Source organism: Neodiprion pinetum, chromosome 5 (assembly GCF_021155775.2).
Source record: "Neodiprion pinetum isolate iyNeoPine1 chromosome 5, iyNeoPine1.2, whole genome shotgun sequence".
Taxonomy (NCBI): domain Eukaryota; kingdom Metazoa; phylum Arthropoda; class Insecta; order Hymenoptera; family Diprionidae; genus Neodiprion; species Neodiprion pinetum.
In genome coordinates this window covers 25,844,729-25,858,626 of record NC_060236.1, presented here as the reverse complement: position 1 = coordinate 25,858,626, position 13,898 = coordinate 25,844,729, and the positions used below count along the sequence as shown (strand labels likewise).

The window sequence follows — 13,898 nt, the reverse complement described above, 5'->3', positions numbered from 1 at the left end:
TGAGCCAGGCTCGCAGCGTAAGAGTTTACTCCCAAAGACAAAATGTATAGCTAATAATGTGCAGTTATATGCAATTGTATCAATAAAACGTTTTTTGTGTCCAAGGAAAGATTTTTCATGCAAATAACGGTTAATGCTATTATTTCCGACCAATTCCCGTTGTATCAACTCAATTTTCTGGTTAACTGTCTACCTAGTGTAACAAACTGTCCGGAATCATTTTTTCCTCATTTGAATCATGCTAGCTTCAAGCAATTGGAAGTTTCAAGCTTCCAATTGGTTTTTCAGGATATTTTTGTTTGCAAACTCTGGTTTAGTTTGTTCAGTCATGACATTTTGATTAAGAAATTGCTCGAATAACAAAATACTCCAGTATTATTTATTAAACTTATGATGTATAATTCTAATTTCAATTTAATGGCTACGACCGTTAAGAGAAAGTCTCTGTTTTAACACAACGATCAACTGACTTTAGAAGGAATTAATTGTATACTGGAGAAGGAAATGGTTTCAGAAGCACAGAGTTACACGTAACAACGACCATTTCTTGACTTAAACTTTTTTGTTACTTTTTTTCTGCAGAGTTTGGTCGAATTCACGTTAATGGGTATACTTTGCGGGTCATAATACTGCTTCAATTGATTCCAGATTAACCTCATTAACGACCATTTTCTGTTTTGCCCGAGGAAACAGGACCTGATCCGTGTTTATGTGCCGCAACCTCAGTCAAAGAAATGACCCAAATAGAGTTGAAAACTGGGCAATTCAAAGCCCATCTTTTTTTTAATCGAATAGATATCAATTGCAATTATCAGGCTAGCAGTACGATGGTTCAGACGCGGGAGAAAAATCAAATTTATTTAGCTCTATTAGAACCAGGTACGACTTCCGAAAAATGAATAATTGTAATACGCACACAGCTGAAGACAGAGAATAGTGCTCGTCCATTTTGCTCCGAGATCATAGAAGCAGCTGTGACAATATTTTGAAACTATAGTTTGGTTTTTTCGTTGGCACACAACATGAATGGTTCTGTTGATAACGAAAGAATTATAATTTTGTAATGACGTTCTTTATTTGAAAATTCATTAGCGATTGAATCGCTCACTGCTACTACAAAAATAATCAAATATTCTATTGCACTTTATTTACTGCACGTATGTAGAATGTATGTACCAAGTGACTGCCGATGAATTTGGAAATTTTTTCAAAGTTTGCTTCCTGTTATCATTTTCAAACGTGTAACAGTGATTGAGGTGCAAATTACAAATTATTACCAATTCGGGTGTAACATAAACAAATTGCATGCATATTAATCATGGATACACGTAGATATCTAATTTTCTAACGCAACGGTTGATTTATGACATAATTTTTCTGTTTGAAAGTTTTTCTGTGAAATCGTGAACAAATTTCCCTGTCGTATTGAAAAAAACAAAAAGGGACTAGTGACCAATAATTCCATATCGTAATCGTTCAGTCAAGGCTGTTGGATCGATGTGATTAGATAATACTCAAGGCTATGGCATATAGACCTAAGATAAGAAAAGTTTATGCCTCTCCTAAAATACATGTCACGACACTATCAATTCATAACATTTTAAAGACCTAGGCGTGGAGCATCACATGTACTTAATCACTGTACCCGAACATTATAACTTCGATCTTCGCCCTTTTCTGGGTATATCAATGAATGGCTGCAGTAGAGGATATAATGCCTGGCTAGATTTAAATGACATCACGTCCTTAATTCTATGGGGTGTATTTGGACTGGTTTCCGTAGAGGGGGTTGATCCTTCCTCTGCAACGTTTGCCTCTGCATGTCCAGCACCACCTTCCACCATTGAAACTACATGGACTGAAAGCTTGTGTCTACTTGGGGATGAACTGTGTATAGCGTCCTAAAATATAAAGTACGTAACGCTATTTGTAGCTATACATCTGTAAATCATTTTTTAACACGAGATAATACAGTGATACTGATTAAATCGGCAAGAATGAGAAACATACCTTATAAAATTGAATGACCATTTCTTTCGTTATAGTTCTCATGTAGGATACTTCGATGTTAGCTTTATCGAAATTGTATTGTTGTGTTGAGATTTCGGACCAAAACAAAGCCGATAAAGTGCTCATCATTTTTGGTTTCTCCAATCTTTTTATAGCCAGAGCCTCTTTGTGTCTGTGAAATTCTTCTTCTGACATATCAACTAGCTGCCCCTGGAAAAGCAAAAAAATCGGATGTACACAGGAATTTGAATAATAAGTAACAAAACAACCAAAGATCAGTTTGAAACGACAAACAAATGTTAATTTTAATCCAGGAAACTCACCAACATCGACTGCAAAAAGGCTTCTATTCTTTGTTCAACATGCTGGGGATGCTTGTCACTTTGCACAATGATTCTCAGACCTTGCGCACCGTTTGTTCTTCTTATTCCACTAAATACGATGTAGCCAAGCTGTTCTTTTGTCCGCAAAGTATTAAAGCAGGGTTCAGTTATAATTTGGACCAATAACTCTAGAAGCATGTTTGATTCTGTTGCCTGAAGATGACATTGGTAGTATACTTCGGCACATGAACTTCTGTGTAATTTGTTCTCGATCTCGTAAAGGAAGTGACAACCTGAAATTTAGTAATTCAAATTAATACGTCATGCATTTTATTATCTACTAATTTGCAATTACCAAACTATACTGGACTGACAGCTATTACACTTACCATCGTCTAATCTCACTTCCCGGTGTAAAACTAATTGTCGAGGCAATAACGGTGTAACTTGCGGCAACGTATTAGTCAATCTTGATTCAACAAGTTTGACAATATCTAATGCTTCCGACTTGGTCACGTTTCCATGGATTAAACATTCAATATGCATTTTTCCTAGAATTTGTGGTATAAATTGTTGAACCCTTTCCACTGTCAAATCTGAAATCATAATGTTTTGTGAACGTTAATATTTAATTACGTTGCTTGAAACTTACTTTTCATTAGCTTATACAGATCAGTGTTGGTTGGGAGCATCCAATTACGTTCCATAACTAATTACATTCGAAGTACTAATTACAAATGTAATGTAACGAAAGTGTAATTTGAACGAAATCAATTACAAATTAAAAAAGTAATTTAAAATTGATTTCGATTTAATTACAAATAAGTTATAATTTGTATTTAATTAATTACAAAAATACGCCCAACAACGCTACAGATATACTGTAGTTCAGTCTTTGATGTAATCACATAAATGAAATTTCCATCTTACTCACGTGAAGTTGCATCTAACAGTTCATCCTTGGTCCAAACAGTTTCTGCTAGCAAAACTGCCAAATAATAAACGGCATGTTGATAGGGTTGCTCAGCATCAAAATTTTTCAGGCCTCTAATATACTAAAACCAACACGGTGAAAAATATATTCACAGAAAATCAACATGCCTGCAATACCAGCACTGATAATATTCTTACTGGTTATCGAATAGTGTTATAAACAAAAAATTTATCATATAATGATCTACTTACGTTTTCTTTTATAATGTCAAATCGTTGCACATCAATTCTAAAACTGACCATTCGATCAATAATTTTCTCGAGCAAAACGTGTTGTTTGTCATTATAGCCTCCAATTGCTAGCTGGATGAAAAAATAACTAGTCTAATGATGTGTTGGTAAAATAGCATAAGCTTGTCACCACCGACACAAAATACAAAAAAAGTGCAATGGCAATTTGCATAACATATCACATCAATTAATTACTCACAATCATTCCATATTTGCTATTACTAAGTTCCCATTTCAATCCTGCAAGATCAGCCGCATAGGCATATTCGTTTAACGAATCACAAAACAGCTGCACAAACATGTAGGCTAGATTGCAACTTACTGGATCCATATACGCCAAAGGACTGAAAATATATGTTATGCTAAAAACTGATATTAAAGTTTTCTTTACTGGAATTTTTAGATTGAAGTCACAATACAAATCAGATCAAATACTAATTAATCACATTGGTCAGAATTTTTCAATCGATTCATATATGAAGTAGGTAGGTACATATGCATTGTCTAAATTCTGCAGCTTAATGCGGATATTCACATCAAGATTTTGTATAAAATCAAATAAATTGCTCACCTAACAAAGTCGAAGCTAAGATTAGCTTTAGGCAAGAGAAATTCATCATCTTGCTTGAACCAAACTCGCATTAGCGCTGTATCTTCAATAATTACTGGGAATTTGTTTGCCTGTAAGACCAATTGTAATATTTCATCATGTCGTCAAAGATTTCGCTGATAAAAGTAAATTAATAACTAACCAAACAAGCTTGGTACTTACGTCAGGCTCTTGTGGCTTTAGCTCAAAATTTGCTGGTATGAATTCGTTTTTAGCTGGAAGTCGTAGATCCGAGCTTAGACCTGCATTCCGCCATTTCTCAATAATGTCATTTGGTATTTTTTCTTTCATATACCGAGTTCCATACCAGGTTTCCTTTTCATTAGCAATGTCCTCATACTGCTGCGCTACGACAGAGATTCTAACATTTTCTGGAGTCAGATAACCCAGAACCATCTCAATTAACTCTGGCTTCCATTCCCTCAACAGCCGAGGCCCTGTCAATATTTCTTGCATAGGATACTCTTGCAAACAATGTACAGTTGAATTTACCCAACTACGTGGTGATGACTTTTCTTTGAAACGGAAGTTCATTGCAGCTATATCTTTGCATTCCTATAACAAATATCAATGCATAAAGTGTGAAGAGCGATAAACGAGAGATGTTATTAGTAATCAGGAATAAAAACTTTCCAACGATGAATTAATGAACTCTTACTTCAAATATCCATGATACGGGACCTTCTTTTTTCATCAAATTAATGTATTGAAAAGTTAGTGTGACAATGTCATCGATGTGTTTGATACCCTCTTCAGTTAGATCAACATAGGTACCAAAAAAACCAAAACCTCTGGCTGCCTGCCGTTGTCCGGATACCAAAGAATTACTCCAACCTTTAGCTTTTAATGCAGACAATAGCGAACCCTCACCCTCATGCCCAAGGAGATGTGAAATATAATTGGCTGGCTAAGAACGAAATATTACAAATTATCTTATCGGACAATATCGCGATGATATGACTGTGCAAATTAGCATCAACTTACTATTAGTATGTAAAAATATTTTATGTGTATTTAGATATTTTACTCTAATAAATAATAATATAACTAGTATGCTAATTGCCAATTCAGCCAATGAGTACTTAATTCAACAACTTACTGCAGATCTGAAATGTTCACGTAAATCAGGTATCGGAAATGTCATGTTCAGATTTCTCACATCTTTGATGGGTACAATATACCATCTTGTTTGAAAGTTCTCCTTAGAAAATGGGTGTTCATCCCAAGTCGGTACATCGACGTCAAGATTTTCGACATTAGAAAATAGTTTAGTAACTAAGGTTTCCAATTCATCAAGACTTTCTACAGAAGTAACATTTCGTAAATATAAAGTCTATTTCTTGGTTCATTGAAATGCTTGAAAAATAATATTACTCAATCTTTTAGGGTAGTATTAGGGTTGCAAAAACACCGTAAGGTGAAAAAAGTAACTGACCTTTTCCAAGTACACTTAGCGACATGATATTGGCTGAATACCACTCTTTGTGAAATTTCAACAATTCATCCCTGACATTGATACCATTTTTCTTAGGAATTACATCCAATGTCTCTTTATTTCCTGTTCCAAATTTCGAGTATGCATGATTTGGATTCGCAGATGATTTTTCCAACTGATCCATTCGCCAAGTGTCATTGCTTATATTTTTCTCATGCTCAAGATTAACAGCATTCAATTCCCTCTCGGTAGCTGTCTCAGTGAACAATGGTTTCAGAAAGAACTGAGAAAACCTATCCAAGGCTCCAGACAAGCTTTCTGGAGTCACGTCAAAGTAGTAATTCGTGTGATCTGGGAAAGTAACCGCGTTACTTTGCCCACCATGTTCTGACAGGTATTTTCCATATTCATTTTCAGCTGGAAATTTCTCTGTTCCAAGGAAAAGCATGTGCTCACAGAAGTGGGCCAAACCGGGAAGATCTGCAGGATCGCTCATGCATCCTGAAATTGATCGGTAGATATAGTGACTTAAGTAAAGAGCTACAAGAAAATCAAGTTGATAGCTTACCAACATTAACATCAAGCGATGCAGCACTTTTGTCAGTTGTTGAATCGCTTATGAGTAATACCTTCATTTTGTTGGGTAATATAAGACCCCTATAAAGCCTTTTATCATTCTGGGATTTGCTTATGTCATTAAATCGAATCGTATCATTTGTCTGAACAGGTGATGTTGCCATCGTAGCGGTTACCTCTGACGACTCTCGCCTTAAATAGATGCAATATAATCATTAAATATTTTAATCAATATATGAAAATATTAATGTAAAGATTTGGTAAAACCCTTAAAGGATTGGTAAACAGTTAGTTTTATAGCAAAAAACAGTGCAAATATTTACTAACTTGCATACGGGAGCCTCGTTTGGATTTATATCAACGTTTTGACACAGAGTCTCCGTAATGACTTGTATTTCAATTGATAAAAAAAAAAATTTGTTTACATGACAAATCGATAACAGCTGGCTAATCAACCGACAAATTTCACGAATATCGCTATGAAACTGTCAGGTGCTGCCTACAGACCAGTGCAAACTCGTGCCTTGAATTTATTTCTTCCCGTTTGCACTCATTGATTATAATAACAACACATAAATATTGAATCGCTAAACATAACCCGCGGGGTTAATCGTAATGCAAAAATGCGTCCTCGGAATCAAGCGAGGAGTCAGAAAAGAAGGGAGTCAAGGTCCTAATACCATGACAAAGAACGTGAATAAGTTGGAATGAGCTGAAACACGTTATGGGCGACCAATGTGAATAACCTATTCGAACAACCATTGATCCCGTGCCAACACACAGTGAACAAGTCAAAAGAACTGCCGCGCTATGAAGCTAAATCCACCTTGTACAAATTTTTTAACTATTCAATTTCCAATTGGATAATACGAAGCAGTTTCATTGGTCAGATTAGATCAGATCTAACAGCAGACCCCCAATAATATCGCCATGCATGCAAGTCTGTAGCCACAGACTCTATAAATCTAGGATGGTTGCACATCGCCAAGCCGCACATCTTATAATTTAACCTCTAATTTCTGATACGTATTTAGGTTTAATAAATACCTGATAAATCTCGACGAATGTAGAGAAGCATAGAGCGGCCGATATCTAATCACCTTCAAAGAAAACATTTACTGATTATATTTTATTATTAAGTAGAAATATTAGATTTAAAGACCTCAATTCGTTAACTACCGAACAGTTTTAGATATATTTACTTTGGTTCTACTTATGTCCGCACCTGCAAAGAACCGCGCCAACGGAAAAATTCACAACATATCTCAAAATTGGTTATACAAACATTTTTTACCTATATTGAACAGTATTGAATATCTATATTATTACGTAAAATTATAAAGTATTAGGAGCATTAGTATTAGGGTACATTTTTGTTACTCTTTCCTAGAACGTAGTATTACAATGCAATTAATGAGAATAGTGCATATTAAACTTTTATTTATTGTTTGGCAATAATTATGGTGTGGTACAAACTATAAAAGTAGACGTAATAAACAGTAGTTGCATTTAAAAAACTTGCTAAACGTATCCTACAATCGGTTGGATAGTTGATAGATGAAATCCGTACAGGAAGAATTATTCACCAGGCGATGTGATATTTGTTCAATCGAACAATAAATAAACTCTTGCCAGGTGCCGCGATTGCTGCTAGATTATAGTACTCAAGCAATGAATTTTTGTAACTATTAGTTAAGTGAGAAGGCGGTAATGTTGATTAAGTAGAATACAGCCCCAATGTGATGAAAATTCGAAGATAACACTGCCTCTGCGAAACGTTTATGATTTCTGATCTGATATCGTTGCTCATTCAACACATGTGCACAAACTGTCTTCAAACAACGTTCCTGCTTAAATTGGTAAACTCGATAATGGAATAGATGAACATCTTATTCAGCTAAGATTATGAAACTGTAGTTGCAATTTACCATTTGTTTTTTGTCGACAAGTTTTTCACATAAATGTAATAATTACATAGGTCTTCCCATGCCGCGGCCTACCGGCATTTGAGGTGCATCCCCTCCTCCACTTTTTGGATTTTTAATTGTCTCATCGACAGACAGAATTAGACAAGCAGCCTCGCTCGCGGCCGTCAATGCATTAATTTTTACAATAGCTGGCTCCCATACGCAGGCTTCTAAATTATCTGCTATGTCCTCAGAGTTGATGTCAACACCATACCATTTGTTTCCTTGATGATGTTTCTGCCGTAATTTGTTAAGAATATTCGTCGCATCGAATCCGGCATTGTCGCAAAGTTGTCTACAAGAAAGAAGAGAACAGAATTGTAAATAATGAACAAGTGCAATTCAAACCTAGGAAATTGGGTGTCGGTACATACATACCTAGTTAAATTTCCACATTAGATCATAATCAGTAGGTTGCATTAGGTATAGAATTAAAGCGACCTACATACCTGGGAATAACTTCCAAGGCACGTGCAATTGCTCCAATAAGAAGCTGCTCTTTTCCAGCAATGGTACGCGAATAATCACGGAGGGTGCGTGATAGTTCCATCTCAATAGCACCACCGCCAGCAACAACCGCATCGTTCTTTATTGTACGTCTGACAATCATAATGGCATCGTGAAGGGACCTTTCGGTCTCTTCCAAGAATTGTTCAGCACCTCCTCGTAGGACGAGGGTGCAAGTTTTAGCGTTCAAGCACCCAGCAAAGAAATTGAATCTGAAGAAATAAGAGTAAAAGTTTTTAATGCAACAATGCAAGTGTTTCAATCAAATTTAATCTATACCAATGATAATATTTGCCAACCTCTCTCCACCAATTTGCTTCTCTTCAAAGGATTCACATTTTCCGAGAATAGCGTCGTTTATATCGTGAACAGTCGACATGACTGCACCACCGCAAGCCTTCATGGTTCTCTTCAAATCCTCGTCGGGAACACGGCCAGCACAGAACATGTCTCTGTCTGCAAAGTACTGGGTTGCTACATCTCCTATCGGCAGCTTAGACAGCACAACATTAGCTCCACTTTGGTGGATTTTGTCCAGCTTCTGATACAAAATTTGCCATTCTGCATCGACGATCTTCTGATATTCTGCCACATTGTCCACTCTGACCTCGGCATTATCCCGCTCTGCCTTAAGCTCCAATTCAATATTCAATAAAGCAATTTTACATGGTTTATATGTCTTTGGCTGCATTTCAAAGCCAGCATACGAGAATGTTTTTTTGAAAGCTACACCGGCGACTAGGAGAGAATCTTCCAGAGAACCACCAGCCACCTATAAGTGAGCAACAGTTTAGTTTTGCAACTTTATATTGCCAAGGTTTTCTAGTACACATTTACATATTTTACAGATAATTTTTACCTTCTTAATACCAATCATGTTAAGTGGGAGAAGCTCGTCCAATTGCAGAACAGCATTCACAACCATTTTACTGAAAAAGTCCTTCTGTTGATGAATAAGTTTTGAACTCATTGCAGTGGCAGCACACTTCTCCAACAAAGCTCTGTGCTCTTTGATGTTGGATTTCTCGATTTTAACACTGAGAGAATTAATCTTCTCAATAGCGAGCTGAGTTGCACGTCGAAAGGCTTTGATAATAATTCGAGGATGTACACCTTCCTCTATGAATGGTTTCACCTGCTTCAAGAATTCCCCAGCCAATAGGACAACACTTGTTGTGCCATCTCCGACCTGGTCATGATTAAATTACAACAAATTATAATTTCACATTTTAAATTCCAAAAGAATGACATTTTCAAAGAATATAATCTATCAAATGTAATGTATGAACTCGATTGAAACAATACCGATCCTCAAAGTTATTGCCAGTCTATGAGTTCAGTTTTAGTGTTACTCTCCTTGACGTTGTATGATACAATGCAATCTTTTTAATTATCCATACAGTTTTAACAACAAAGAGGTTTAGTTCCATTTGTCGAAGTATTTTAGTAATTTCACGGATTATTACCTCAGCATCTTGTGACTTAGCTATGTCGACCAATGTTTTTGCCGCAGGATGTACAATGTCCAGCAGTTTCAAAATTGTGGCACCATCGTTTGAAATAGTGCTCTTGCCATTTTGATCTACGATGAGCTTGTCCATACCCCGAGGGCCAAGGGTTGTTCGGACAGCATCCACCACCATTTGGCACGCATTTATGTTCGATATAAGTTGAGGCTTACCCTGGGTCGTATCTGTCCCCTCTTTCAACAGAATTATTTGAGGTTGCTGAAAATAAGAAATATGATACTTAGACAGTTCTACAAAGATTTCAACTTTTGCGGTACTATATCAAGTGCCTGAAATAAATTTGTGTATCGGTTTTGTTACAAGGCCGATAAAATTAATACAATACTATCTTGCCAGTTTAATCGAACGAATCAATTGTAAATTAATGTACCCTCATGAATCTTCCCATCTTTAAGGATTTTTTCAAACTCGATGATCAACAAATTTTTTTTGCATTCCTGAGAAACTTGATTGTCAATTACGAAACAAAATTCGTGTAACATCCTAATTTCTTGTTTCGCCTTCAACTGTCAATTTGTACGATTCTTTTGTTTTTTAATCTTCACTTTTTCATAAATTCACCAAATGACTACCCAAGTTATATGGTGATATTTGACACACCCAAATTGTGCGTATATTACCGTGATAATTCAAACAATGAATAAAAGTAAATTAAAATCAACTATCAAACGTGGAACGCCGCCACTAAGTGGTATAAATTATTGTGTTAGATGATTGTTTCTGGAATAGCGGGGGCGGATCAAGATTGCGACGACTATGGACGAAAATAATTCCTTATAAGGTTAGGACGTTGTGGGACTGCGATTGTTTGACAACCCGTCGAATACATTACACGGGACATTTTGCACATTACCATTTTTTGTCAAGAACGGTAAAATCTTCGATGCCAATTTTAATCGTCAATTATTAAGAAAAAGAACAATGATATCAAACAAAACACCGGTTCTTTGACAAACGTATATTTATTAGAAACAGAGTACTGTAATATTAAACACATATATTCTCTACTATTCAATTCACAATATCACAGCACCGCGTTAGGCCTGGGATTTAAGATGCCTGAGTTAGCGCTGGATATAAATACTTCGTACCATTTTGATAATTTCTCGTGACTCCTACAGCACAACGATGGGCGACGTTCCACCCCGTTGGTTACTTCCTAATAAACTGAATCAGCGGAAGAGGGCACGCGATGTTCGAGATCATTCGATGTGCGCGCCTAAATCTGCACACCACTTGAAACTGCATGCATACACAACGGATCTTCTTTCTGTTTTCTATGTGCACATGCGTGGCTAACCACTCTACAATACCAAACCTTTTTGCATGTACATACACGCGATTTCTTAGTACACAACGTAGCTATGATTAGGCCTAATGTAATTTCCCGCGAAGTACGAGGTAGCGTGGCGGCAGTTTCAAAACGCATTGATACTTTATGTTCGCATATGCACACTATTGGTATGTCTTTATGAAATAAATACATAGATGTAAATTATTAAGGTTCTAAATTGTATAATTTATTAACATATCACGAAGAATATGTCGAAAAAAACATAACTGTAATACGTATACACTGTACTATGCTGATACGAATTTAGCAATATTATACACTTTTCATTTTGTAGGATGTAGAGTAGGAAAATTAACGTCAATTCATGTCTTAAATTAAATGCTAGAAAATGTACTAAGGAATAACACTGAGGGAAGATTACAGAACGCTAACTTATCTTCGTTTTACGTGCTTGGGAATAGTATTTTTTTACATTTACTGAACGACCCCCACCTCTGCTTAAAAATTATACATTCTGACTAGTCTAATTTATGATAATAGTGAAATCTTAATTACATATCAAGTTCACAAGGAATATTTAATCATTCGATTCTCACATTTACTTTATTTACAATAATAACACGTTAAATTGGATTGTTGCTAGCTGTTTAGCTGGTGACTTCTTTTCCCTGTAAAAATAAATACATTACACATTATAAAACTTGATTCAATCATTATAGCATGTCATATGATTTCATAACTCACAAACTATTGGTGATAAAACAATCTATCTAGCGTACATAGCTTAAAAAATAACAACAATAATTTGAATCTCACAGCTTGGAGTCTGTGCTGCAGGTGCGAGATATTCGATTTATAAAATGTTTGGAATATGAATAAAATCCTTGATTAATATTTACCCATTCCCTTGCAATCAGCAGAAGAGTCGTATTTTCCAGTTTAGGTCCAATAAGAGGATTCATTTGTGCCATATAGCAACAAAGCCAGCTGAAGACATTTTTTACACATAAAAAATTGACTAAGTTTCAAGTTAATTATTCACTACCACAAACTTTCTGGGAATCAAGTTTGAGTGTACATTATTTTTTACTTCTTTATGACATTTTGCAAAGAAACTAAACTTCAATTGTTATTAAAAGTAGTAGAGAAATGTAAAAAAAAAATTATAGCTTGGTAGGGTTGCGAGAGGCGGTAACATGTACTTACAATAACCAACACGTAGCTGCCGTCAGTATTAAAATGGCTTGCAGGATTCTGAAATGAATAAAATTAGTAGTTATTTATTAACAAATTCATATTCAACAGAATAACCATAAGTATTTAGTGTTGTTAGTAGATTAATAATGAGAATCGAGTTTTCCAGTGATAGAAAAAATGTGTTTTGTAAATTGCCTACTACTGTTTTTTGATAATTAAAAGTAAATAACGGTCAAAATTATTGGAATAGCTCAAGGAATCGAATATGATACAAATACTAGAGTCAGTTTGATGTATAAATTTAAAATAAATTGCGGAAAAGTGGGATGGGCCATTATTGAGCAGAATACGTCAGTGTAAAGTGTGTTCTCCTTACCCTCTGTTCGGACCTTTAGGTACCAAAAACGGGAGAACAATTCCAACCACACCCCATAGAATCGTAAAAACTAGAACAGCTACGGGCGATGCACTCATTTTCGCGAATTTTTCTTTATCAGAGATGAAAAATGCTGATCGAATCTAGTGCTTCAGCAGAATGCAAATGGCCTTCTGACTGTAGGAGTGTTAAATCACATGAGCATTGAACATTAACGTAGTAGTCACGAGAAGAGCCACCGGATGATGATTTCATCTTCCCCACTTGGTTCTCGTTGCTCACGACCGATGGCGGTCCTACAATGCACGCTGTTAGCCACATGTCAGAAGCACATGCTCAAATTTCTGTTATAATTTAATCATTTGTAAATGAAACAATGATTGTTTGCTTATTTTTAAGCTATTCTGTGCAAGTAGAAGTAATAGTTTAATTTATATGTGTATGCGTTCTAAGGGCGTGAGGCATTGAATGACGTCACTCCTATAACTGACATGAATCTCGATAATTGTTTAGAATTACACGCTTAACGTGAAAAACATTGAAATCGAATTGCTTCGCTAGCCGAATCAATGGGGAATTTATGCACTATTTAATCGAAGACTGACTGTTATAAAACAATTTTCTGTACGGAAATACGTTATATGTATGTACATACATTATACATTTATAATGTGAGTTCAACATTTCTTACTTTTCATCACCTTTGGTAATATCAGAAAAGTTTTGGTTTCGGTCGAAAGCCACTTTTTCCAATTTCAGCGAATCTTTACTTTCTCAAAACTCAAGAATCCAAAAAACAGGTTTTTAGAAATGTAGGCCTGGATGTCGGTGTGTTCGACAAACTCTCGCG

The 13,898-nt window shown here is 35.7% G+C and overlaps 3 protein-coding genes across 6 annotated transcripts; all 3 read right to left on the bottom strand.

The window, feature by feature from the left end:
- Positions 1-1,050: 1,050 nt before the first annotated feature.
- On the bottom strand, positions 1,051-7,474 carry LOC124220466 (Insulin degrading metalloproteinase). 3 transcript variants are annotated; one of them, XM_046629401.1, is made up of 15 exons: positions 7,381-7,396; positions 7,226-7,278; positions 6,171-6,370; positions 5,603-6,103; positions 5,267-5,469; positions 4,826-5,074; positions 4,330-4,722; positions 4,129-4,238; positions 3,757-3,901; positions 3,519-3,629; positions 3,268-3,388; positions 2,723-2,929; positions 2,334-2,626; positions 2,011-2,220; positions 1,051-1,901 (listed from the first exon to the last, which is right to left on the bottom strand). In XM_046629401.1, exons 3-15 carry the CDS (start codon positions 6,340-6,342, stop codon positions 1,653-1,655), a joined length of 2,964 nt encoding a protein of 987 aa, XP_046485357.1. In that variant the 5' UTR covers positions 6,343-6,370; positions 7,226-7,278; positions 7,381-7,396; the 3' UTR covers positions 1,051-1,652. The 3 variants fall into 3 exon arrangements, with proteins under 3 accessions (XP_046485357.1, XP_046485355.1, XP_046485356.1); XM_046629399.1 differs by having other exon boundaries at positions 7,226-7,474; XM_046629400.2 differs by lacking the exons at positions 7,226-7,278; positions 7,381-7,396 and adding an exon at positions 6,506-6,998.
- Positions 7,475-7,601: 127 nt separating this feature from the next.
- On the bottom strand, positions 7,602-11,715 carry CCT7 (chaperonin containing TCP1 subunit 7). 2 transcript variants are annotated; one of them, XM_046629403.1, is made up of 6 exons: positions 11,273-11,715; positions 10,119-10,379; positions 9,512-9,841; positions 8,952-9,424; positions 8,595-8,864; positions 7,602-8,440 (listed from the first exon to the last, which is right to left on the bottom strand). In XM_046629403.1, the coding sequence occupies exons 1-6, from the start codon at positions 11,273-11,275 to the stop codon at positions 8,149-8,151; spliced, it is 1,629 nt and encodes a 542-aa protein (XP_046485359.1). In that variant the 5' UTR covers positions 11,276-11,715; the 3' UTR covers positions 7,602-8,148. The 2 variants fall into 2 exon arrangements, with proteins under 2 accessions (XP_046485359.1, XP_046485360.1); XM_046629404.1 differs by lacking the exon at positions 11,273-11,715 and adding an exon at positions 11,035-11,236.
- Positions 11,716-12,033: 318 nt separating this feature from the next.
- LOC124220469 (V-type proton ATPase subunit e 2) lies at positions 12,034-13,240 on the bottom strand. Its single transcript, XM_046629405.1, has 4 exons — positions 13,049-13,240; positions 12,682-12,729; positions 12,375-12,462; positions 12,034-12,143 (listed from the first exon to the last, which is right to left on the bottom strand). The coding sequence occupies exons 1-4, from the start codon at positions 13,144-13,146 to the stop codon at positions 12,123-12,125; spliced, it is 255 nt and encodes an 84-aa protein (XP_046485361.1). The 5' UTR covers positions 13,147-13,240; the 3' UTR covers positions 12,034-12,122.
- Between the last annotated feature and the right edge of the window lie 658 nt (positions 13,241-13,898).

What these genes read in the sequence shown, in the direction of transcription:
- LOC124220466 (XM_046629399.1), bottom strand. Translation starts at nt 7,293, where the DNA reads ATGTTTTCTTTGAAGGTGATTAGATATCGGCCGCTCTATGCTTCTCTA. An exon ending in ATCGCTTGATGTTAATGTTG is followed by an intron (nt 6,104 to 6,170) that starts GTAAGCTATCAA and finishes GATCAATTTCAG; the next exon opens with GATGCATGAGCGATCCTGCA. An exon ending in TTGACATTATAAAAGAAAAC is followed by an intron (nt 3,389 to 3,518) that starts GTAAGTAGATCA and finishes TGTTGGTTTTAG; the next exon opens with TATATTAGAGGCCTGAAAAA.
- CCT7 (XM_046629403.1), bottom strand. An exon ending in CTAAGTCACAAGATGCTGAG is followed by an intron (nt 9,842 to 10,118) that starts GTAATAATCCGT and finishes AATCATGACCAG; the next exon opens with GTCGGAGATGGCACAACAAG. An exon ending in AAGCAAATTGGTGGAGAGAG is followed by an intron (nt 8,865 to 8,951) that starts GTTGGCAAATAT and finishes TTATTTCTTCAG; the next exon opens with ATTCAATTTCTTTGCTGGGT.
- LOC124220469 (XM_046629405.1), bottom strand. Translation starts at nt 13,146, where the DNA reads ATGAGTGCATCGCCCGTAGCTGTTCTAGTTTTTACGATTCTATGGGGT. An exon ending in GCAGCTACGTGTTGGTTATT is followed by an intron (nt 12,463 to 12,681) that starts GTAAGTACATGT and finishes AAATGTCTTCAG; the next exon opens with CTGGCTTTGTTGCTATATGG. An exon ending in TGCTGATTGCAAGGGAATGG is followed by an intron (nt 12,144 to 12,374) that starts GTAAATATTAAT and finishes TTATTTTTACAG; the next exon opens with GGAAAAGAAGTCACCAGCTA.